We start from the raw sequence: 26,823 nt of genomic DNA, 5'->3' as shown, positions 1-26,823 counted from the left end.
AGATATAGTCGCAATTACAATAGTCACATTTATGAGATATAGTCGCAATTACAATAGTTACATTTATGAGATATAGTCACAATTACAATAGTCACATTTATGAGATATAGTCACAATTACGATAGTCACATTTATGAGATAATTACGATAGTCACATTTATGAGATATAGTCACAATCATGAGATAATAGTCGCAATTACGATTAAGTCACATTTATGAGATACACGGCGCAAGTGCACTTAGGGCTTGTCCGAATCCACTTTTGCTAGTTTAACGACAGGAAAAAAGGTCGGCGCAACCGGTGCATGGTCTAAAAGGGTTGTCCCTATTTAGTACTGGGTGTGTTTTGGGCATAACTTGCAATAATCCAATCAGAGTCCCATTCCCTTTAAAAGCCAGTTGTGCTCGCGCCATGGCGGATTCGCTATTTACATGGCAGAATTTGCAAGCGGAAAGACTGAACGCTTCTCTAGCGAGGAAACGGATCTGCTCGTGTGCAAGGTTAAAGCAAGCAGACCATTTACGGGACAAGCCGGATTCCACCATGTCTTTATTTACACAATAATAGTCTTTTACATTGTAATCCTTTTATTTTTAATATTTGGCATGTTTGTGTTCTGCTGCGTGTCCCTATGTGTTTAATAAGGAGAGTGTTAGACCCGCCTATTGGCGCACATATTACTAAAACGCTCTTTAAATAACAAAAAAATACTGAACCGTTGTCTTTAGACCAGGTTTCAGTTGGTCAATGGCGCAGTCTACTTCAGTTGCTGCCCGAACACACCTCATTTTCAGACCAGCAGCCTATGGGCGCACAAATGGGCGCAACTGCATTTGCTATTTAAACAACGTGCCGCAGGATGTGAAAATGATAACTGCGTCCGGCTGAAACTAGCAAGAAACACTAGCCTGGCCCTGCATTGTGCCGGGTGTATGATAGGGCCCATAATCACATTATGATTAAGTCACATTTATGAGATATAGTTGCAATTATGAGAAATAAAAATCTCACTTATGAGAAAATAAGTCGCAATTGCGAGAAATAAAGTCCCTGTTACAAGAATAGGACTCAATTATGTGAAATAGTTACAATTATGAGAAATAAAGTCAAATTTTGTCAAATTAAGTTGCAATTATGAGAAAAAAGGCACAAGTACAAGATAGTCGCAATTACAAGAAATTCTGTCACAATTTTGATATAGTCGCAATTTTGAGGAATAAATTCCCAGTTGTGAGAAATAAAGTCTCAATTACAAGATATAGAGCTTATTTACAGCAGTGCCATCTTTGGACTTGTGAGGCTGTCATAATTACAATCATAATATTCAGCCTATGTTTTATTAATACTGTTGCCAATTGGTAGGCTTTCGCAGTCTATGGTAATATTAATACTTTTAAAATGTGTTGTTTTTTTCTGCACATTTTTTATTAATTTTGTGTGATAAACAATTTTGATTCTGCATTTGGTCGTCACTTGATGTCCAGAATCTGGGTCCAAAACCACTGCTCTGTAATAAATTACTTGTTCAAGTGTGCTGGATTAATTTACCAAATAAATTATACTGTCTTTTAAATTCAGTCTTCTGCTACCGTCAGACTTACTGCATTATAAGAGCTTGGAGATACTGCAGTCCTGCAGAACAAATGAGAACAAGCACAAACAGAGGCACTCAATTATACGGCCTGCCTCTAGCAGCATGACTTCATTAGCCTGTTTGCTAATGAGCTTTCTCATTGTTTTGCATGCACATTCATTTTCCACAGACCAGTATTAGAGAGGGATAATGCGACTTAAACGGACCCTCAAGACTCCAAATGATGGATTTCAGTGTTCAAATGAGTATTAATGAGGACAATATTTAAAGAACGCCACATAGTTGGAGTACATAAAGTTGCATATGTATATAAAACGTTTTTTAACCATTTTGTCATTATTTATTCTGAGAAGCATGTAATTAATTTCTCAACTCAATTTAGTCATTCATTTTGTGTTTTAGTGAAAGTTCAGAAAAGTGACCACCCGCACTGCTGGGACCCCTGTGTGAACTACTGCCATTCTCAACATCCTGGTCACTGCAAGACATCGACATGGACCTCTGCTTCCAGTAACCCCTCCAGCTCTCAGGATTACTGCAAATGTAACCTCAATAAATCATTTTTAAAGTTACAGTTATCCCCTTTTAAAATGGAGTATTTTCAAACACAGTAAAAATACTGCAAATTTTAAATGGGCCTTAAAGTGCGGTCCCACTTACCGTTGTTCTGCGAAATCTTCCGGATGATATACACTCATTTAAAGTCACCATGAAATCAAAATAGACAATTCTCCTCTTCCTTCTACTGTAGGAAAATAAAGCCAAAATATCCCGGTAACGTTCGTTCCTGATTATGTTGTTCGTAGCTAGAGTCCCGACTCAATCTCAAGTACAGCTGACAATCATGACGTTACACCCTGTTTTTATAACATCAAATAACTAACTAAAACCAAACTTATTGAAAAAACTACCTAAAATGACTTAAACTATCTTTGGAAAAAAACTTATTTTAAGTATAATTGGATTTTTTTTTTTTTTGGCTCACGTCCCATTCGATTAAGTTTGATTAAGTTGGTCACACACCTTGAATTTGCCACATTGACCAAAGGAAAGATGCTTGGTACATCGCTACACTATTGACAATAGACAATGGACGTTTTTGAAAATGTTGCTAATGTGACTGCACAATTTTGTAGTGTTGTTTTGTTTTAAGTTTCCTGCACCAAATCAGTCATAATTTAGTTTTCACATTTTCTTCATGAAATCTATTACTCTATCATCCATCTTCTTTTACATGTAAAATGGCATTACGTGAATATGGAAAATTGGTCTTTACCCAGACATCCAACTCCCAGTGGTTGCCTCCAAATCGAATATAACATCATAATGCATAGAGGAGTGGATAGATCTGCAAAGACTAGCAAGGGACCAATAGAATATGGATCATTAACCTGCAGTGAGCCACTCAGTCAATTGGACCATTGCCATCTCTTTGATTTTTTTTTTTTTTTTAAATACAGTTACACTGCCTGAGTTTCTCTCTGTTTTCTACTCTCTTCTCCCTAGCTATAGTCTGCACTAACTTCTCTCCTGGGTCCACCACAACATCGGGCATGACCAGCCAGGGTTCCAGCACGCTGCCCCGGGCCGCTCCTCCCATGAGCCCGCGCAACTCCATGCTAAAGAGGAGACAGAGGAAAAAAGAGCACAAGAGCTCCTGTAGGTGACTGGATCGGTTTTAATGTTGTGATATTTTCTGCTTGAAATGGTCTAAGACAGCATATAGTAGCTAAATTATATCTTGACTGATTCAATTAGAGTTAGCATGTTGCTAAGCTAATTACACAATACTATAATAGTGCATTCAAGTCATGTCGGAAAGATCGTATTTACAGGTTGAACGCACATGAATGCCACCAAAAAATGTGGGGAAACTCAGGATTTTCTTTGAGCCTCCGAGTTAGCGTCGTGTCAGTAAGGAAACATGGTGGACTCAACTAGCTAAGTTGCATGCACAAAATATGATAGAACAAGCCAGTTTACAGCACCTTCATTAATCGAATAAACACGGCATAATCTTAAGGCTAAAGATGGTCAGCACTGCTGCTTTTTTGTAGAAAAGGTCTTGCTCAGACCAAACTGGTTTAAGCGCACCTGACATCGTAATTACAACCTCCCAACTATAAATACAAACTTCTCAGAAGGATTTGAATGCACCATAGCACTGTTAGGCAACATAGCATGATATTGGCTACATAGTCTGTTTTTAATTAGTTTAACTACTTTTTATGTGTCAATTAAACTTTTTACTTACCTGTTAATGTTAGCATATTGCTAGCATATTGTTAGCATATTGTTCTAGTGACTCAGAACTCTAGGAACAACTAAGCAATACCTAGCGCACACAATTATTGGGTAAATAATACATTTTTTAATTAGATTGACCTATGTATCTGTCGATTGAACTTTTAGTTAGATGTTAGCATGTTGCTAAGCTAACAACACAGTACTCTAAGCACTGTTAGAAACACAGTCTAACTAGTCTACTTTTTATCCAACTGTTTTTATCTATCAATAAAACATTTTTTACTGGTAGAAATGTTAGCATGTTGCTAAGCTAACAACACAGTACTCTAAGCACTGTTAGAAACACAGTCTAACTAATCTACTTTTTATCCAACTGTTTTCACTTTTAGGGACTGTTCACACAGAACTCGTTTTTTGCACTCAACTGCACTGCTTTTCCATTGTTGTTTTTTTGTGTGTGTAAACAACAGCTTGTTCGACCATTGCGTTTGTGTCTCGTGCATGACACAGTAGTTCAACTTTTTTTAAAATGCATCTCTACACCTTGCAGTTTTTTTTTTCTAATTCCATTTCCCTGTGCCTCGTGTTTTTAAATGCAAAAACATGTTCTGTGAATGGTCCCTTAATGGGTTAAATCCAGTACATTAATGATACTTCTGTGGTGATATTTCTGTCTTTTTAGCCGTGTCTTTAGCCTCAAGTTCTGTGGGCCCTGGTGGTCAGATAGTCCACACAGAGTCCAGTGAGGTCACTCTGAGAGGAGACCCTCTCAATGGGTTTGGGGTTCAGCTACAAGGTGGAATATTTGCGACAGAGACCCTCTCTGCACCCCCTCTTATACGCTTCATCGAGCCGGACAGCTCAGCCGAAAGGTACGTCTCAAACTTTAACTCAGCCGTTATATCCATGCTCAATCATGCACATATAAAAACACTATTCGGTGCCACAGCAGACTGAGGATCCGTTAAAAATGCAACCAGATTTTGTAAAGACTTCTATATTTTTTTAAAGATTATGCCGTACGACAGAGCCGGCTTGCACTGTCTCGGAGAGAGGTGCTTGAAATGATCAAGCTGGATGTGCGTTGATATTACCTCAGAATCTGGGTCAACACTCAGCAGGAGACTCACACAGCAGAAATCACGCCTTTTATCAGCTACGTTTAAGAAAGAGGCATTAATTTTTAATATATTAAGAGACTGGAATGTGTCACTGTCGCAATTTGTGTTAAAAGGGAGGGAAAAGTTTAGGAAGGGTCTCCAAAACTAAACTCTATCCACTGGAAAGAAAAATCACAAAAGAACGTCTTTAACATCTCATCTGAACGTTTTCTTAGACAGCTTTGATACTAAATGGAGAGCAAATGGATCGTAGCTTACAGTATGCTTCTCAGATGTTTCTCCTGAGAAAAAGACCCCAGTAATCTCACGTCACACCTAGAGTTTCATAAGAGATCTCAATGATGTCTCAAACAGCTCTTGGATTTGCCAAGATACCCAAGTCTTCAATCAGAAGTGCAAAATCTCAACATTTCTCATCAGATTGTTCTGAGAGCAGATTATCTGCTCTATGCTAGCCACTTTCATTTTGCATGTCAACAATTGTCTCATTTGGGTCTCTTTGTGTTTGTCCAAAGAAATTTGGGAGAAACATCTGAGACTGAGTTGCTACATCAGCAGCTTTGTTAACTTTTACTAACATTGTGTTAACTTTTACTAACATCACTAACACATGTTTTGCTATGCTACAATTTGGTTAACTATAGCTCTAAATGCTTCTTGCATGTCAACGATTGTCTCATGGGTCACTTTTTATTTGTCTAGCAGAATGGAGAAAAATCTGAGGCGAAGTTAAACGAAGTTAACGTTTGCTAGCATTTTGCTAACTATAGCAACAATTGTCTCATTTGGGCTCACTTTTTAATTGTCCAAAGGGGATAGCATCCGAGACAAATATGCTACATCTGCTGCTTTGCTAACTTTTGCTAGTGTTTGGCTAACTATTGATCTCTCTAAAACTCTTTCTTTATGTCAATAATTTATAGGTCTCTGTAGGAATTTTAGGAGAAACATCTGAGACTAAGTTCATACATAGCTGCTTTTTTAGCTGTTTTGCTAACAATTTGCTAACTTCATCCACACATTCTCTCTAATGTCAGCAAACCCGGCACAAGAAATGCCTCACCATGACAGAGTCAAGCTCTACTTTTATTTGCTGTCACTGGATGAGACCCTAAACAAACTCACCATATATATTCAAACCTGTAAATGTGTCCGTTTCTGTTTGTTTTTGTAGCTCAGTGCGTGAGTCAGTCCCGGTGTGAGATTGTTGTACCATGAAGCGAGTGATCTGATGTGTGTTGAGCTGTATTGTACTGTGGCAGTGTGTGACATTTGTGGTGTTTGGCCTGGAAGTCACTGAATGTCAGGTCAGTTGTTGTCATCCATACATACACGGCTTCCCTGCTCGTGTTTGATAAAATCTCCTTTATATATTGACATTAGTTTTGAACAGTCAGACTTGTGACTATTTGCATGAAGTCTGGTCCACTTCACACCTTATTTTGGCCAAGAACCGCCCAATTGACCTATCGGTAAGCCCATGCCCCCCTTACTGTTGCGAACTCGGTCAAACAAATGGAGTTGCTAACTGTGATTCAATGACAGCTGTCAGTCTGAAAACCTTGTCCCAAGATAAAGATATGTTTTTGATAAATTTTGGACACAGAATGACCACCTCTCGTCGAGGAGCATTCACGTGGGACTTAAATATGCCATAGAGGGATATGTAAAAGGTTTAAAAATAAATACGGTAGGTAACAAGATTAATTTGGAAGCAAGGGTTACAGATGGCAATGCAAGCGGGAGAAGCCTCATGAACAACATGCAGGATCAACACTGTTCATGTACCACAGGCTAAGATTAAATTAATTTACATTTAACCAGTTTAATATGGAGAGGCACTGAATTGTAAACCAGTCTGTACATGACATGAGAACAGTTAGCTATTTAGGTTTATACGTTAGCATGGACTCACTAACTTTAATTGTAACTTAATGAGAGTGTGACAACCAGAATATGAACGTTTTGGTCTTGATTGGGTTTGGGCTTGAATCCTTAAGGAACCAGCGTACTGCGCCCACATCATTGGATTAACACACAGCTTAATCCAAAGCAGTGGATGCTCTGTCTTGTTTGGGTTTAAGAAATGTAATAAAATAAATTCCATTGCCATCCTCTCAGGACACCTGGAATCAGTGTTACAAGTTCCCCAGGCACATCATTTTACCATTTTTTTTAGCACAAAAACTGTCAAACCCATGAGTGCTTCAGGTCTTCCAATGTTTCTCTATGGCGCTGAAACCTAAAGAAGTCTGAGTTCCAGTCCCCGTGCAACTGATACTCAACTCCCATTGGTTCATCTGCATTCGAGGGGAGGGGCTTACCGATTAGGTCAATTAAAATCAATCGCTGGATGAAGGAAACAAGAAACAACCAATATTTCTAGAGCTTTTTAGTACTTCTCTCGTTTTGATTGGCAGGTGTGGGCTTCTCCAGGTTGGAGACAGAGTCTTATCCATCAATGGAATTCCGACAGAAGATGGAACGCTGGAAGAGGCCAATCAGCTGCTCCGAGATGCTGCTCTGGCCAATAAGGTCACACTAGAGATCGAGTTTGATGTGGCAGGTTAGTGAGCTTTCCCGTGATTTCCACTGAGAGTTCACAAAACATGAACCATTTCAGTTTCTATTGGTATGTGATTGAAAATCGGTATTTGTGTTTCAACATAATTTATTACTTTTTTTATATACTCTTTGCTGTATGGCCAGAATCTGTTGTGCCTAGCAGTGGGACTTTCCATGTGAAGCTGCAGAAGAAAAGAGGAGTGGAGCTGGGCATCACTATCAGTGGTAAGACCTGAATACTCACTCTTGACATCTGGGGATATTCTTCATTTAGTTTGGTCCACATTGCCGCATAACTTCTTTTTGCTTTCCTGATGTTTTCATTTTCATTCAATTCCCTTTTAATCTTTTTTGGGAGATTTTAAGATCCCTCTCTCCCTGGCCTATTTTACCATTCTCCGTTTCACTCTTCAAACTCACAGGGATGTAGTGAAATTTGATACCCCTAAAGACATGGAAAATAAACCCCATACAAATGTTTTGACATCCACTCCAGTTGCATGTTCTTTGCCGCCAAACACATGGAGCGTGTTCATATCCAGACCACCCGATACGGCACATGCCATCTCGTCCATGTCACGAAGTTAAATTAGCCCTGATAAACCGAGACACTTCTCTGAGGAAGTGTTTACGCTGCTCTCCCGGGCTTTCCGTGGGCTTGTTTACTCGAGAAGAGCTCTTGCGTCTGTCTGGCTTCTTTCCATCTGACGTTCCTCCGAAGCTTCTTTACACTAAGGGATCACGGGCCGTTAAACTTGTATTTTACTTGCACGAGGGTTGATTTGAATCACAAGCTTTGCCACATGCACAAGAAGTTTGTACGTCAGTCAAAGGACTAAAGCAGAACCACTTCTGACAGATTCAGAGCCTGAAAGTTTAAGTACAATTATTATCTTGTCCTTCAGACGTCTTAGACCTCTTACTGTACTTTACGTATAGTAATGCGTAAGATGCACTTGAATGAAAAATGATTCAATGACTCGCTCACACACTTGTTTCATTACTGGATGAATCTGCGTTTTTGAACGAATCTCTTGAATGAATAATTCAATGACTCACTCATACACTTTACTTGTTTCATTACTGGATGAATCAGCGTTTTTGAACGAATCTCTTGAATGAATGATTCAATGACTCACTCATACACTTTACTTGTTTTATTACTGGATGAATCGGCGTTTTTGAACGAATCTCTTGAATGAATGATTCAATGACTGACTCATACACTTTACTTGTTTCATTACTGGATGAATCAGCGTTTTTGAACGAATCTCTTGAATGAATGATTCAATGACTCGCTCATACACTTTACTTGTTTCATTACTGGATGAATCAGCGTTTTTGAATGAATCTCTTGAATGAATGATTCAATGACTCGCTCATACACTTTACTTGTTTCATTACTGGATGAATCAGCGTTTTTGAACGAATCTCTTGAATGAATGATTCAATGACTCGCTCATACACTTTACTTGTTTCATTACTGGATGAATCAGCGTTTTTGAATGAATCTCTTGAATGAATGATTCAATGACTCACTCATACACTTTACTTGTTTCATTTCTGGATGAATCAGAGTTTTTTAAACGAATCTCTTCAATGACAAATGCATTTTGTACAAATACATACAATAATATTATAAATAGCTAATTGCATATGGTATCATTTTTTTATGCATATTTACTGCATACATATTTTAACAGACACTTTTATCACTTCATTAGAAAATGTGTTCCCAGAAAATAAATAGATAAACAATTAAACAAATATGTGTTCTTTTATTGTTATTATTTTATCATTATTTTAGATGATTACTGATGTATTATATGTTATTATGTAAATTTTGTGTTTAGTCATTTTGCGTACATTTAATTCGCCATCAAAAATAATAAAATGTTATTAAAAGGGCACATTTTTGCTTTCGAAGGACTGATTTTATTGGTACAGTTACTTCAAAGTATAATCTATTGGATTAAAAAAAAGAATATTGTTTAATTTCTTATTTAAATTTTTTTATTATATATTATTTTAAATTTAAATATATTATTATATATTATTATTTTATTATTGTATTATTATTTTACATTTTCGTTTCATTTATTCTTTATATTATTGATTTGTGTTATTTTATATTTTAATTTAGTTCTTGTTCATTTCATTTGCCATCATCATTTTCAAAGTACACATCTTAAAACGATTCATTTTATCATTACAGTTCCCTGAAAATCTAATTCATTGGCGAAAATAAATGCACTATTTAGGCTAATTAATTATTATGTATTATTTATTTTATTGTTTTGTTTTTCAATTCATTAAATTCATGCAATTAATTTAAAATTCTAGTATTTATACAGTTATACAAAATAAATATTTTAAAATAGTTTTTTTTTTTTTTCGGTTTTCGGCCAAGTGCATCCTAAATTTTCGGTTTCGGCCAAGAATTTTCATTTTGGTGCAACGCTAATTATTATTTTAAATGTTCATGTAGTTTATTACATTTTATATCACTGATTTGGTATATAGCCTAATTTCGGTTCTTCTGACACGATGAATTGTTCATGGCCCAGCCTGTGAACTGCAGTCAAGCTTGGTTGTGACTGTGAGATCCTCTTTCCTCTGGCTCTCTCTCTTCATCTCTCGCCCAGTTAAAGCTTTCTCCCAGAAATACTTTCTGCTGACTATCTCAACATAACGGATGATGTGTCGTGTGTTTTCAGCAGCCTCAGGCGGAGAGCATTGTGTGTGTTCCAGCTCTTCAGACCAAATCTTGAGATGTGAAACATGGATGCCTATATTACCATGCTGTTCTTCCAATTAGCTTTGAGTACTATTTAAATTACATGATATCTATCAAAGCACCATGTGTCACGTACTTTCTCATGAAGGATATCTCACCACCCATGATAAACTGGGGAAAAACCTTCTTATTTCACTTGAAAACACTAGTGAGTTCATTTGCATCTGTTAGAAAGGTATTTTTACACTTGTGATGGAATTTTGGTCTTAAAATATTTTATTCTGTCTGCTCAAAATATTCCCTCTGAACGTCTGGCTCATGCAGGATCCAGTTTTGAGTTTTGCCTTGAAACCGTGTTTGTGGGGTGTGTGTGTGTGTGTCATAATGAAACACTGCTGTTTTCCCATCTTTCTGCAGCCAGTAAGAAACCAGGAGAGCCTCTTATCATCTCTGACATTAAAAAAGGCAGCATGGCCCACAGGTATGAACAAACACTGCCAAAAACACTTTTAAAATGCTTATGAATCTATAGAAAGATGATCCTAAATATAATATTTATCATTTTAATTTATATAATTGTTGTTGCCTCTTAGAAATATAAATCCCTATGTATGTATATATATATATATATATATACTTGGGCTTAAAAATATAAATCATTTGTTTTGCTTCTTAGAAGTATACATTTTAAGACTTAGAATTATAATATTCAGATTATATGTGGAAAATATAAAATAAATTTTGAAACATGATATCGGAAGTATTTTTGCTCTTATAAATATAAATCCGTGTGTGTGTGGGTGTGTGTGTGTGTGTGTGCTTTTGTTTTTGTGATATGAGGACACAAATGTGTATAATGACATGCATATTACACTGGTATTACAACTTACACGTGATATATGAGGACATTGCATGAGTCCTCATATTTCAAATAGCTTAAAAAACATAAAAAAACAATGTTTTTTTTTAAATGTAAAAATGCAGCATGTCTCCTGTGATGGGCAGGTTTAGGGATAGGTGCAGTGTAGGGGGATAGAATATACAGTTTGTCCAGTATAAAAGTCATTACGCCTATGGAATGTCCTCATATATCACAAAAACACAGCTGTGTGTGTGTGTGTGTGTGTGTGTGTGTGTGTGTGTGTGTGTGTGTGTGTGTGTGTGTGTGTGTGTGTGTGTGTGTGTGTGTGTGTGTGCGTGTGTGTGAGTTTTGCATCTGCGTGAGTGTGTTTGTCTGTGTGTGTGAGTGTCTGTGAGTGTATGTGTGTCTGGGATTTTGTCCTAGAACTGTATATTTATTTAAAATATTTAAAAATTAATTTAAAATAATTGTATTCATATAAATAATTGAATTAATGTATAAATACATTTATTTAAACATATATTTATAAAATAAAAAAACATTATTTATATATTTAAGAGCTAAAACAATTGTTATTTTATTAAAAAAATGTTTAGTTTTGCTTTTAAGAAATATGAGTCCTATTTTATTTTATATATATATATTTTTTTTGCTTATAAATATACATTTAAACTATTTTATTATTTTTTAAGGTTTTTGCTCTTAGAAATGTATGTCCAATTTATTTTATTTTATTTTATTTTATTTTATTTTATTTTATATAATTGTTTTTGCTTCTTAGAAATATAAATCCCTTAAATCTTATCTGCCTTATTTTAAGACTCAACATTTTTATAATCATATTTATATAATCTATACAATTTTATAATCTATAATTGAATCTATAAAATACAATTGTATACATGATATCGAATGCTGAAATTCCACAGACATATTAGAATTATTATAGATACAGCAACAGAAAGTATGAGATGTGTTAGTAATGTCCAGTAGGGGGTGACACACTCCAAAATAAGATTTATTACAGTCAAACAGAGTGCTTTCTTTACATGCTTTATTATATGAAGTTGATATTTTATAACCAAAGTTGTATCGTAAATACTTTTACTCGTTTGGAGAAAGAACTCTTTGCAACTATTGCAGAGAAAAGAGGTGCAGAGTTTGTTGAGGCTTGCCTCGTGTGTGTGTGTGGGACTGAAGCGCATCTCATGTTCCCCTGCAGAACAGGAACTCTGGAGCCCGGAGACAAGCTGCTAGCCATAGATAACATCCGCCTGGAGAACTGCTCCATGGAGGACGCCGTCCAGATCCTGCAGCTCAGCGAAGACCTGGTCAAACTCAAGATCCGCAAGGACGAGGACAACTCAGGTGTGTGTGTGCTGACGTGAGCTTCTCTCTACACCTGTGAAGAACACGTGAAGCTCATCAGGTCCTATTGTACAAGAGACAAATGGGGAATTATATGTGTAGCTTTTAGAAAAAAAACTATTTTTTAGGATGACTGTGTATTTGGAATGTTTCGGACTTTTGAGTTTCCTTCTATTTATCAATATTCTCTTAGAAGATTTTAAACGGTGATGAAAAAAATTCCATCAGAATGACAAATATTATCATGATTATAGTTTTCTATTCAAGCAACATACATTGCATAATAATGTTCAATGTTCATGCCCTTTATGTAAATTAGTTTTTGCCTCAGAAATATAAATCAATTTTTATTTTAGTCATTGTTTTCTTTAACACATTTTTATCTTATTTATGGTTTTCGCCTCTTTTATATATGTATACATATATATATATATATATATATATATATATATATATAAATCTCCCCCTTAGAAAGATAAATTAATAAATTCAAAATTTTATTTTCTTATATATTTTATTTTATATACTTGTTTTGCCTTAAAAATCCCTTAAAATCTATTTTTTATTATTTTATTATTTGATCATTTATATATACATACGATAAAACACAATTAATATGTATATCATATATAAATATAGATAGTTATTTTTGCCTCAGAAATATAAATCCCTTTTTATTTTATTATTTTATAAATGATTGTTTTTGTCTCTTATAAAGATAAATATTTGTTTTATTTTGTCATGTTTTAGTCTCTTATAAAAGTAAATAATTTTTTATTTTATTTTATTTGATATATATATATATATATATCATACACATGTACTTTAAGATACAATTAAAGTTTAACATTCTTGTCTCATTTATCATTTCTTTATAATTTATGATGATAAATTATAAAAAAAAAAGAATATTAAATAAAAAAAATTGTTTTGCCTCTTAGAAATATTAATATTTTATTTTATTATTTTATAAAATGATGTTTGATTCTTAGAAAAAAATATAAGGTGAAATATGAAATATGAGCTGGTTAAATTTTTAAATCCCATTCAGCAAAAACAAAGTGTATCCAAAATACATCAACCAACCCTATTTTGATTTTAAAGCATTTCAAATCACACTGAAAGCATATCAATGTGTCATTCACCGTTCGGCAAGCAGGTGTCAGTAGAACTACATGAAATGTGAAAGATTCTCTTATCCAAGGGTGCAACTAATGACCAAAACCCTGATGTTCAACACTGTCAATCAAACATGTGGCCACGCCCACTATTTCTTTGTTGCTATTTTCTCCATTTATAATATTGAAGTCATCAAAACGATACAAATGACACAATGTACGTATCCGTTATGTATCACTTGTGTTATTTTGTTGACATGATAGACAGAGATCTTTCAACATCTCAGACATTGATCATGTTTTGTTATGAGGCGAAACACAGTGTGTGGTCAGAAGAATAGCAGATGAAGTGTCAGAGTCAGCAGACGGGTCTGTTTACAGAGAGCTCTTGTGTTCACCATTGAATACTCATGATATGTTGATTTTGAATGCATGTCTGATATCTAAAAGTAGTTGGTCAGTGTCGTGTCATTGTGTGTGTGTGTGTGTCCAGACGAGCAGGAGTCGTCCGGCTCCATCATCTACACGGTGGAGCTGAAGCGCTACGGTGGCCCGCTGGGCATCACCATCTCCGGCACCGAGGAGCCCTTTGACCCCATCATCATCTCAGGCCTGACCAAGAGGGGTCTCGCTGAGAGGTGGGTCCCGCGCGGGTCAGACGGGTCGACTCCCAAAACACCCCTGTAGAGAGAGAGACACCAGCACATACTCTCTCTCTCTCTCTTTACAATCTAAAGCCTGAACATTAAATACACACATTTGGAATTTATTTGGAAAACATTTTTGATTATGCATTTCATAATACATATTGTTGCCAGGCACACTATAAAAAAGTGAAAACGTGTTTATTATTTAAAAGTAATAATATTAAGAGTGGCCATAATAATAATAATCAAGGTAATTCAGCTATATTAAATATTTCTTTATTTGAATAAAACCAGTCAATTTAGATAATCTTCTTCTTAGTTGTTGTTGTTGTTGTTAAGTATCATTATATTATTACAGTTCATATTATTATAATAATAAAATATTTGATTATTAAACATTTTTCTCCCAGTTTGTTAACCTCTTTTGTCTGGTAACCTAAGCAAATGCCTTATGCGGTAATATCTAAATTATTATTAATTAAAAAATGTAATGTTATCACTGGAAATAAAAGCAATATTAATAATAATAATAATTGGTCATATGAAATAGTTAAACATATTATTATTATTAAAATAGTAATTATGTACTCACAATGAAACAGTTTTTCTCACATTTATTAATTTAAAGTTAGAACATTAACAATAGTAGTAGAATTTTATTTAAATAGAACCATTCAATTTAGATGTTGTTATTATTACTAATGTTATTATTATTAAAATATGAATTGATTACTCATAATTAAACATTCTCTTTCAATCATTTTTTTCTTTCAACTTTCTAAACCACTTTTGTGAACTAAACAGGCATGTGGTAGTTTCTAAATAATCTAATAATTAAAAGTAAAAATATTACCAGTGATTATCAATAATAATAATACGTTTATATAATAAGAACAGTTATTATTAATAGTAATTAATTCAATATTTTTGAATAAAAAGTTAAATTTAGATGATGATGATGATTATAATTATTATTATTATTACTATTTTAAATTAAAATAATCAAATAAATTACATTTATTTTATTATTTTAAATATAGCACACAAGTCTACAATTATGATTTGTCATTTGTAGATCTTGGCACACTTACACGCGCGCGCGCACAAAGACAACACACACACTTACACAACACGCAACAACAAACACATACTGTACCCAACACACAAACACGCTGTGAAGCAAAACATACTGTATATTGGTAATGTTAACTCAAAATATTCAAGAATTAATGTGCTACATACAATCCATCAAAGTGCATACGCATATACATATATACATATACAAACATGTACAGTTATTTCTCCAACTATGGACTCTTTATGTCCCCGAGGGTCGACTTTTAAAGTGCGAGTGTCTGTCCTAAAAGTCCTCAGGGCCAGATTGCCCATGTGCCGTTGTTTATCAGTGTGACGGTGTGGTCTGTTCTCTCAGGACCGGAGCCATTCATGTTGGAGATCGCATTCTGGCCATCAACAGCGTGAGTCTGAAGGGCAAACCGCTCAGTGAAGCCATACACCTGCTGCAGATGGCCGGAGAAACCGTCACACTCAAGATCAAGAAGCAGACGGACGGTGAGTCGCAAACAACAGGATCCTATGCAACTAATACGCCTTATGTTCTACATGCAAATATATGGTAATCGTAACTCCCCCTTCAGACCCAGATGACAAAAATAAAGAGAACGATCTCGATACCGAGCTCAGCGACAACGAGGACGAGATGACAGACTCGCAGAAGACCAACAAACTGTCGGACATTTACTCCACCACCATCCCCAGCGTGGACTCGGCGATGGAGTCATGGGACGGCTCGGGAACCGACGCCGGGTACAGCAGCCAAGGTGAGCTCAAGCTCGTAAATCTCCACTGGTAATCTACTGACAGCCGTAGTAAAACCCTTGACCTCATCCGCCTCCTCCAAAGGTGCCTACATCCATCAGGCTGCTGGGATAGCGTTACACCCTCACGAGTGGCGCAACAGCAAGCAGAGGAACAGCACTCCACCCCCCGCCCGCCGCAAGAACTACCCCTTCAGTGACGGGGGATTCAGCGAAGACGACTGGGAGAAAACCGCCGGGTGAGACTGAACACGCCACTGTACTGTGGTTATATTCATTGTTGTTGTCGTTAACCACTTAAGCGACTCATCGAAATAAATCCGAAATTAAATAATATTAGGGTTGCACGATATATCGGCCACAATATCGGTATCGGCCGATATATGTTCATTTCTAATGTTAGCGTTATCGGGCCCGATAAGAAAATTCGGCCGATATATTTAAGCCGATAAATAATGGATTATTTCCTTTACAGTAGCTGATGCACACTGTTTAACGTGATGGTTTTGAATTGCTTGAAATATGATTGGAATAACAAATTGAAAATACAGTTAAGTGCAAAATGTTCTGTCATATAGGCTACATGAAATTATAAAGAGAATGATGGCTTTTAATTGAGAGACTTTTGTTTTTTTGTTATTAGGCTCTTTGGATTTAGATTTATCCGCCAATATATCGGTTATCGGCTTTCAAATATACAGAATTATCGGTTATCGGTATCGGCAAAAAAAATTATATCGGTGCATCCCTAAATAATATATAATTAGATAAAAAAAACGTAAACTTGAAAAACTTGCCTTGCCTTGGCAACTAACTGAATTAAAAAAAAGCAGAGGCTATTTACACTAAGTGAAAATAGCATCGATTCGTAGCTATAGATTCTATTTACACTGTTAAAATATGAGTATTTTCTTTGCAATAAAGTGTAAATAGTAGTTAGATGTTATTTATACTTCTAAATATTGGCAGATACTATTTGCACCTTAGTGTTGTTGCACATAAATCTGTTTGCAATAATAAAAATAAAATTTAGTTTTAATTGTCCATTTTTGGTTACTCTTTATTTCTATAGTCCACTTTAGACATTCTACTAACTATAAGTAGCTTTGTAACTACATGCCAACTAACTCTCATTGGAGTATTAGTAGAATGTTGTAGACTGTTAGATTAAGTGTTAGTAGAATAGAATTAGTAGAATAAGTTGACATGTACTTGCAACTTACTTAAAGTCAGTAGAATGTCTGTTGAGGGACCATCAAAATAGCAGATTTTAAGCAGACAGTGAGTCTAGTAATACTCTAATGAGAGTTAGTTGACATGTTGTCGCAAAGTTACTTGTAGTAAGTAGAAAGTCTAAGCAGGGCTTCAGGCCTAGTTTCTTTCGCAAGAGGCCCTCTCTCTCCACCCATCCTTGCGGTCCTTCTTAACGTGCCAAGGCTGGTGCCAGAGAGCCGGATATCAGTGCCAGCCTCAGTGCCTCATGCCTTATTGGCTCTAACCTGTGCGTCTGCCGCAGATACAGCAGCCAGACACATGCCGATGGTCTCATAATGGAGCAGGAGGACAGCTTCTGGTGCCAAGCCCTGGAAGACCTGGAGACGTGTGGCCAGTCCGAGCTACTGCGCGAGATTGAGGTAAACCGCTCAAATAATGAGCTCGCTGCTTGGAAACCTTTAATCATCTAGAGGATTGGATATTCTTTAACACATAAGAGGAAAGATGGCATTTCTCCATAGAAAAAGTTAGTAGTTTGCACTCGGTGTGATGATGATGTCAACATCAGTTATGTAAGAGTCATTTCATGAAGGAGAACAGTTCGTGTAGTCGGCCCTTTCACAAAGTATTGATTTTGAGCTCTACTAGAATAGGTTTTCATGCTTGAATGTTCAAAAAACACAGTATTTTTTTCACAGTATATTGCAGCACTATCTTCCCAGTATGTCAGTATCGCTCTGTTTAGTTCCTGTCTCTATGAAGCCCCTCCTTCTGAAAAGCACAATGTGCTCTGATTGGTCGGCTGGATCAGTGTGTTGTGATTGGTCAAGCTATTCGAGCGTGTTTGGGAAATCTCACGCCCCTTACTATAACCGTTTCAACACAGTACTAACCATTTCCACCAGGCCACACCCCTTTATTTTGCGTTTGAGTTGGGCGGGAATTATTTAAGAGTAATTTTGTGACGTGTTTGTTACCGGAAGAAAACTCAAGACTACAATGGAGGCGTTTCAGGGAGTTCAGAAACAGTGACACTGATATAGAGTTCAATCATGACAACTCTCAGAATAGTTTTAGCGTGTTATTGAATATGGCAGTGTTATTGTATTTGGTCTTGGCGGACTAGATGTGCTACACTGCTGCTGTTGTTTATTGCTGCTGCAAAGCAAGGATGGACTTGCTACTGCTAATAGATTCTCAGACACACTGCTGTGAGCATGTAAGATATGCTGGCGCTGCATGAATAGACGTACATAAATCCCGTAGCTGATCTAGGCAGGTGGAGCTGGGGAGGTGGAGGGGTTCAGAGGAACTGTGATAGCGCACTGCAGGACTAGATTACAGCAAACACTGAACCAGACTATTTAAATGTTGAGCAAGTAATCTCATTGGCTGCAGGATCAGCAGAGGCCAACCAACGTGTGCCATGCGGTTATGATGTGATTGCTTGCAGTTGAATGTAAAGGACCATCAGCATGCGCCCTCTAGAGTTTCTATAAAAAATAATTTTATAATAATTTTTGCATTCCAGTAGCAGAAGATAAAATCCACAATTGCATTTCTGTGACTTTTCAAGAGGAAAAAAGTTTGATTAACATAGTCAGAAAGGAGAAAGATGTAAACATTTTCGTCATTTACACATCAGCGTTAACTATTTTTAAAAAATCTAACTAAAGGTAATATAACACAAATTATGGTCTTAAAAATTATTACTTTTTTATATGAAATCAAAAAAAAAGAGAGAATATAAAATAAAAAAACAGTTGCTAGATTTATGACGTTAATAACTGAAAAATGTTCATCACAGACTGTGACAAGGGTCCATAAAAAATTATGGAATACAATTGATTTCAAAAAAAATTTTTTTTAATTAATTAATTTTTTTATATAATTTCATGTTATGGTGTGTATTTATTTAATATATATTTTAGGCCAAATACATTTTGACATGTCTATATAAATAAATAAATAAATATATATATAATGGAAATTCTATTTGAAATAGTTTATTAATTATGGCAGAACTTTTTGTACAAAAAAAATTCCATTTACACTGTATTAACATTTAAATAATGTAACTGTGTCTGTTATTTCCTTAATTTATCCTTTGCTAATTATCTTAAAATGATAGTAAAATATCACTTTAAATAGAGAGTGATATCATTTGAGCGTTTACATGTGCTGGGTTCTTCAGTCACAAACAATAGAGAAAAAATACAGTATTTTACCTCCTTTTTATAGAAAAGTCATGTTGTTTGCCTCATGATATGGAGGCCAGACCCTTGATAACAGGATTTCGAATATCCTAAAATATTTTTATTATATTAATTTACCTTGAGATTGTATTCTTTGTCTTTAAGTGTGTTTAGGGAATATACATAACTAGAATGACTCCTAAATCTCTGGAGTTCAGTGGTTAAGCAACACTGTACAGTCCCAGTGAAATATGTCAGATTGTGGTCGTCTGCTGCCTCCTCCACAACCACGCACTCAAAAACACCCTGCAAGATGAGAAAATGTCCCATGAAAATTGTGTTCAGCACATTTCTTTGGCCTGTGTTTGCACCAGTATCATATTTACATAATTACTGTAGTGAGTCAAGTGCTAAAACAACACTGACGGGATGCAAATCAGCAGGCGCTGATCATTCTTTTGTTTTTCCTTCTTTAATGCTGAAAATCCCAGAGCACCAATCACTACTCTACTGTTACCAAAAAAAGAAATATGCATGGCAACCGATGTCTAATTTCATGCCTGCTTGCTCTAAACAATGAGCTCTGTTCTTACACAACCAACTGAGGAGAGTTACGAAAGTATGAGGAAGTGTTTTTATCAGATTTTTGATGACATTGGTTTGCGAGGTCAGCCATGGATGACATGTTCCTCCATCGGTACTTGACATTCTTTCATCCGTGGAACACAAAAGGAGATGTTTTGTCCTGTCCTGGCACTCTTTTCAGTATAGTGCCAGTGAATGGGTTGCTGTCAAGTCTTCTGACGCCACATGGTAGCTTTGTGTATGGGAAAATGCTGAAATTTAAATGTAATTCCCACTCACGATTATTCAGATATGCCGCCCAGGTTTCACGTCAGTGACATCAAACGTATTCAACAGTAAAGTAATTTCTATGGAAAAGAGCAGCCAGGACTAAGTGTTTCACATTCACTGAAGAAAATAAGTCCAACAGGTTTGGAACAACATGAAGGTGAATAAATAATGACTGAATTTGCATTAGTGTTATTTCATTATCCTTCATATACTATTATAGATTTTATTCATATTTCAACTTTTGTTAAAGCTTTAAGTTATTTTAGTACTTCAACTTCAACTTAGAAAAAAAGAGAACTTTTGATTTGCTTAACTTTGCATTCGCTTTTGATTTGCTTTGGTGTGCTTTTATTTTGTTTTTTGTTTTGTTTTGCTTTACTTAGATCTTGTTTTGTTTTGCTTTACTTATATCTTGTTTTGTTTTGCTTTACTTAGATCTTGTTTTGTTTTGCTTTACTTGGATTTTGTTTTGTTTTGCTTTACTTGGACTTTTTGTTTTTTTGTTTAGCTTTAATTAGCTTTTGTTTTGTTTTTTGCTTTGCTTTACTTTGCCTTTGCTTTTTTGTGTTTTTGTTTTTGTTTTGCTTCACTTTGCTTTGCAGTTTTTTGTTTTATTTAGGTTTTTTTTGCCTTGCTTTGATTGCTTTTTTAATTTTTATTTCAGTTTTAGTTATTTTAATACTTCAACTTAAACTAAGAAGAAAAAAAACTAAGGAAGACATTGAAAATAAGAAATGTTGCCTTAGATCTTTAATATTTAATATAATATTTTATTTTATTTCAGTTAACATGTTATATTACGGAACCCCTAAAAGGATTTGGTGATAAAAAAAAATACGATGAGTTATATTTCAATGCTTTTACGTTCTCTCGCAAATATTTTGCATCCCGCTGAGAAACTTTACATTCGCTCGCAAAACCTTTTGAGTTTTCCCTGCAAGCAAATGCAAAATTTCTCAGAGGTGCACAAAACTTTTTCGAGAGAACTATAAAGCATTGAAAAATATTTCCTCCCATCTCATATTTTTTCCATCACCGTGTCCCTTTAGGTGCTCCGTATTTTATTTTTAAGTTACGATTCAACAAAAGTGTTTTTTATGGTTTTAGTTTTAGCTTTGGTTAATGATAACCCTGATTTGCCTATTGAGTGAACTGTCTTTAAAGGAGGTGCTTTATGGTTGTTGAGGGACTTTACAGAAGTATTTGTTGTAGTTACATCCTTAAAATTGCATATTAATGTGCAAGCCTGCAAAAATCTCAAGTTACGTCATAAAGGCGAAATAGAATCTGCCATTTCTAACAGCGTTTTGATATTAGTTTCATTAGCGTAGATGTGTCGTGGTTTGAGTTAAATCCTATTGAATTACAGCTTCAAAGAGTCAGAAATGCCTGAACTCTCATTTAACAGACATTTCAGTCACAGCTCTTGGGAAATAAACCGAACTGGAGCTCATTAAAGGTAAATGAGGATGGGCTTCATGTCCTCTGGTTAATAGAGTTTCATTAGATCAGACAATTGCTTAATGAGCACCCAATCAGAGGCTCACACAGCGCTCCCTATTGAAACATTGTGGCCTGAAGGCCCTTTCACATGACTCGCGTCAGGAGTTTAGCACACTTGGCATGAGACATGTGAAAAGGCCTCAGTTGAGCAGGAATCAATGTTTGTGGTTCTTGTCCATCCCTAGGCGTCGATAATGACCGGCAGTGCCCTGAGTTTGGGGGTGGAGGGGGGAAAGAGCCACTGCGAGACGGTCAGCCAACCTCACCTCAGCCCTCTGCGTAAACCCCCGCTTCTTCTCAACGAGACCAAGAACAAGAGCACGCTCCGCATGTCCGAGAAAACCTGGGAATCGCGAAGGATCAAAGAAGAGATCCAGGACATCCTGTCGCCCACACCGTTAGAGCTGCACAAGGTGGACAAACTCCACAACACACTACATTGAACACACTGTTTATCAGTATTGTGCACTCCCTTTAGAAAACGTGACGAGTTCCACTTCCTCCTGAGGTGCTGGTCAACATGGTTGGTATTAGTAACCGCTGGGGAGTATGCGAACAGCATTCTCAGATCTTCTCAGAAAATGTCCCTGGGAAAGGACACGGAGATACATCTGCAACCCCTCGCTGGTTAAAATATCGTGTGTGCTTTTTTCTGCGGTTTAACAGGAAATTTAGATATTTTTTCCCAAACTCAAATGAAGATGCTTCATGCCATTTTAATGCAGTAAGTCAAGACCAATAATTTATGATGTAAACACATCTGTCCTATACATCTGAAATCTGACATATCCTGGGAGTTGCTTTGCTTGTGGTTTTTTTGGTGTTTTTTTGCTTTTCTTTACGTTGTCTTCGCTTTTGCTTTGCTTTGCTTTTGTCTTGCTTTGCTGTGCTTTGGTTTGCTTTTCTTTTGTTTTGATGTGCTTTTGCTTTGCTTTGTTTTGCTTTGTTTTGCTTTGTTTTGCTTTGTTTTGTTTTGCTTTGTTTTGCTTTGTTTTGTTTTGCTTTGTTTTGCTTTGTTTTGCTTTGTTTTGTTTTGCTTTGTTTTGCTTTGCTTTGCTTTGTTTTTTTGTTTTTTTGTTTTGTTTTGTTTCGTTATATACCCCCCCAAAAAAAATTTGGGCTGTCAAACGATTAATCGCATCATAAAATAAAAGTTTGTGTTTACATAATATATGTGTGTGTACTGTGTACAATTATTTTTAATACATAAATACCCACACATGCATGTGTATTTAAGAAATATTTGCATGTATATACTGTATCTAGACTGAATGTAGCCTATATATAATGTATATTTTATATAAATATAAACATTTTATATATAAATAACATATTTTTCTTAAATGTATATGTGTGTGCATTTATATACAAAATAATTATACACAGTACACACACATATATTATGTAAACACAAACTTTTATTTTGGATGCGATTAATCGCGATTAATCGTTTGACAGCCTAAAAAAAAACAATTGTGCTTTAGTTTGTTTTTATTACCACATTGTGAACATGATTTTTTCTTGTTTTAAGTATACTATAAACCTAACAAACTTATTGAGGTTTATGCTAAAAAAATATACAAGAAGAAATGTTTTTTTTTTTAAACTTAATTATTTCATCTAATATTATTTGCTTGTTTGTTTGTTTGTTTGTTTGATTGATTGATTTTTTTAACTTAACGATTTATTTTTGGTGAACTTTTCCTTCTGCTTAAGACAGCTTCTGATGAAAATATTCGTAAGAAACTAGCTCATGGTTAAATTGTCGCAATAATTTTGTGTTTAACAGGTGACGGTGATGAAAGACCCAGAGAGCGATGACTTTGGATTCAGCGTGTCAGACGGTTTCTTGGAAAAGGGTGTTTACGTGAACATGATCAGACCTGAGGGTCCAGCGGACCGTGCTGGACTCAAACCGTACGACAGGATCCTTCAGGTGCCTCTTCTCAGATCACCACACGCCCCCCTCCCTTTCCCCAGCTATACGATCTGCCCAGCTCAGTTAAATATAAACTCACTCTGAGAGGCATGAGAGCGTCAATAGGCACTGGGAGGACAGGTCGAGTTAAAAAGTTATTTCTCTGGATCTTCTGCGTGGCTACACAGCACTTGTGGTCACATCTTGTGGTCCTCTTTCTAATCTCTCACGCTTCACCAACTGTGGAAATGATTAAATCTGTGTTAAGATACTTACCAACTGTGGTGTTAACCACAGCAAAAAAACTAAACAAAAAAACAGCGTGTGTTTGTCTATGGGGGTTGAAAAATGCTATGGTTGAGTTAGAGGTGCTTGCTTTCTGGTGTCTGGTTTTATTTGTCATCCCATTATCAAGTATGATAACAAACATTTTCAGAATAAACCCCTGTTCAGATAAACAAAAAGTATTTTAGAGACTCTGCTAACATGAGCCGCGGTTGCATTATTGATTTAGATTCAATTATCTTAAGTCCCGTTTATACCACGATAACAACGATAAAAATAAAGATATAAATCTAAAAATCGTTCTAATGCAAAAGAATTGGTTCAAACCACACCTAAACAATATTGTTGGAACCACTTTAAAAATATTATTTCCAACTGATGAACGATAAAAACTTTGACAGCCAATCAGAATCCATCCTGCTTTAAATGGCTTGAGCATTTAAAGCGGCAGATGACAAATAATAAACAGAACAATATTGTCTACTGGTGTGGACACTAATATAGTTATTGTTATCGTTCCTGGTGTGAACGTTTACCGAAGTCTATATGTCTAAATGTTTCTCTGCCAGGTGAACCACGTGCGGACACGAGATTTCGACTGCTGCTTAGCTGTTCCCCTCATCACAGAGGCCGGAGACAAACTGGAGCTGGTGATCAGCCGAAACCCGTTAGCACAGCCGGGGGTCGCCCAGTCCCACGACTGCCATCCCCACTTCAACCCTGTAGGCCATTCCCGCGAGCACCAGACCAGCACGCTGGACCTGTGACCAGTGGCTAACTAAGACCACACCGGACCTTTCGATGCAACAGACTATCACAAGGAGCCACGATCCACTGGTTTCATTACAAAACTCTAATGAACTGAAAAATCCAGATCTTGGAAACAGTACAACAAAAGATTTGAGCCAGTTTTCCGTACAATACTCGAAAGGATCTGAGCCAGTTTTTAAAAACAGAAAAGAAAACAAATTTTCTTTTGGACTACTACAATGCATACAACACATGGACTTCACCCATCAAATCAAACATTTATTTTCTTTGATCTTTTTGTTTTGTTTCTTTCCTTTTCATTTTTGTTTTGTTTTTGGTAATTTTGTTTGGCTTTATTTTATTTTGACGTTTGTTTTGATTTTTTTTCCCTCAGATATAAAAAAAACAAAACATACTGTGTCCAAATGTTTACAAAACAGGAAGATGATTCTGCTTTTGAAGTAGATCGCTATTAGACGGAAGCATTTTTTGAAGGTGTCTTACATTTACATTTTCAGTAGCAAATGTGTTTTTACTCACACTACAAACTGCAAATTAAGCTTTAGTTGCGTTTTAGTCCTGGCCGAGTCACTTCAGGAATACCTTCAGGCACATATTGTCCTTTCTCACAAACACACGTTGCTACTATAAACAGACAAAAACACACAAACAAACTTAAATTTGTCTTTGTGTCAGACACAAACACTTCAGGCCACATCAACAATGTACAAGGTGACTGCCTGCTGCTCTTAAAAGAAAGTTGCTGTTTGATATTGCCAACAAAGACTTCTCAGCCTATCGTGTCAACATCCCGTATCTTATTTTTCCGGAGTTTAAGACATTGAGGTAACACTTTATTTTACAGTGTCCTTGTTACACATGTAGTTACTGTAGTAATAACTATGAATTATGCATAATTACATGCAACTAACCGTGTCCACGCCCTATAGTAAGTACATGTAGTTCATTATCATTACACAGTAATTAAATGTAATAATTACACTGTAAATACAAGTTTAACCGACATTTTCCATGAATAGGGTACGCTTTAGTGTCACATTACATTTGTTTTATGTAACAGAGACACAAAATCCCATTTTTGTTATCCTGAGGTCAATTAGATGTGTTAGATAAACTTAAATAAGCACATTTTAAACATATGAAATGTGTTTATTTCTCATTTAAAATACTTATTTTGGCTGGTCTTGAGCTCTTTTACTAAATCCGTTCAACTCTGTTATTGTAAAAAAAAATATATAATTTTTTGGCAAATATGGTTATAAGTAATTTCAAACCAGCATTTCATCTCAAACGTACTAGCCTCTACCGAATGATGGCTTAATTTTGGCTTATTTTTAATAACAGGGTTGAAACATTTTATATGGGGTTCGAAATTAAGAGATTATTTTAGTTTGACTTACTGAAATCAAAATTTCTGGAGGTTGAACAGGACCTATTTTGTACCCTATTTGTGTGAAGTGCATTTCCATGAAAAACAAGAAGCTGTGATAGTGACATGCAAACACATTTTAGTTAGCAGCGCGTACTTCCATTGCCCGCATCCTAAAAGGGCCACGTGTACTCTCATGCAGCAATAAAATCAAGGTCTGACATGCCCTGACTTCTTTGACATGTCATTGACTTCTTGAAAAGCTTATCATGGTAAGTGCTGTTACCCCCTACCTTCTCTCTCGAAATTACCTCTCTTTATCTTCAAACCCCAAACCGCTGCCGCAATGTAGCATTCACTCCAGTCCCCGCAAACATCCAGGCCTCAAGGGCACGTACTTTCACGGTAGATTGTCGCCAAACTGCCATTTGCCATCACTGGCCAAATATCACAAATGTTTCCACCACAGGCTATTTCGGACACATTGGTCTAGGAGCGTTTGTAAAGCCGGAACATCGTTAACAGCCACCAAGCTTTTACAAAGGTCACGTCTCTGGGGACATGCACACACAGTCTATTAACCTACAATAAACATTTATCTAGTGTTTCAAAAT

The 26,823-nt window shown here is 35.9% G+C and overlaps 1 protein-coding gene and 1 long non-coding RNA gene across 8 annotated transcripts in view; one reads left to right on the top strand and one right to left on the bottom strand.

The window, feature by feature from the left end:
* grip2b (glutamate receptor interacting protein 2b) overlaps positions 1 to 24,946 on the top strand; it is a 217,746-nt gene extending 192,800 nt beyond the window's left edge. For 6 of the 7 annotated variants that reach the window (XM_056260616.1, XM_056260612.1, XM_056260613.1 and 3 more), the window contains exons 10-24: positions 1,998 to 2,138; positions 3,102 to 3,254; positions 4,525 to 4,714; positions 7,384 to 7,529; positions 7,673 to 7,753; positions 10,683 to 10,746; positions 12,350 to 12,495; positions 14,107 to 14,251; positions 15,693 to 15,832; positions 15,919 to 16,101; positions 16,184 to 16,337; positions 17,615 to 17,732; positions 22,052 to 22,279; positions 23,656 to 23,802; positions 24,639 to 24,946. In XM_056260616.1, coding sequence (XP_056116591.1) covers positions 1,998 to 2,138; positions 3,102 to 3,254; positions 4,525 to 4,714; positions 7,384 to 7,529; positions 7,673 to 7,753; positions 10,683 to 10,746; positions 12,350 to 12,495; positions 14,107 to 14,251; positions 15,693 to 15,832; positions 15,919 to 16,101; positions 16,184 to 16,337; positions 17,615 to 17,732; positions 22,052 to 22,279; positions 23,656 to 23,802; positions 24,639 to 24,836 — 2,234 coding nt within the window. In that variant the 3' untranslated portion in view covers positions 24,837 to 24,946. The remainder of the gene's footprint in view (positions 1 to 1,997; positions 2,139 to 3,101; positions 3,255 to 4,524; positions 4,715 to 7,383; positions 7,530 to 7,672; positions 7,754 to 10,682; positions 10,747 to 12,349; positions 12,496 to 14,106; positions 14,252 to 15,692; positions 15,833 to 15,918; positions 16,102 to 16,183; positions 16,338 to 17,614; positions 17,733 to 22,051; positions 22,280 to 23,655; positions 23,803 to 24,638) is intronic. The other variant, XM_056260614.1, reaches the window with a different exon arrangement.
* Positions 2,069 to 26,727, bottom strand: LOC130094219 (uncharacterized). The gene is made up of 3 exons (XR_008807969.1): positions 26,503 to 26,727; positions 3,119 to 3,214; positions 2,069 to 2,130 (listed from the first exon to the last, which is right to left on the bottom strand). It is a non-coding gene; the product is annotated as an uncharacterized LOC130094219 (long non-coding RNA).
* Between the last annotated feature and the right edge of the window lie 96 nt (positions 26,728 to 26,823).

The sequence above is a fragment of the Rhinichthys klamathensis genome, unplaced genomic scaffold (genome assembly GCF_029890125.1).
Source record: "Rhinichthys klamathensis goyatoka isolate OS25496 unplaced genomic scaffold, OSU_Roscu_1.1 h1tg000009l_1, whole genome shotgun sequence".
Lineage (NCBI taxonomy): Eukaryota > Metazoa > Chordata > Actinopteri > Cypriniformes > Leuciscidae > Rhinichthys > Rhinichthys klamathensis.
This window is presented reverse-complemented; position numbering and strand designations above follow the sequence as displayed.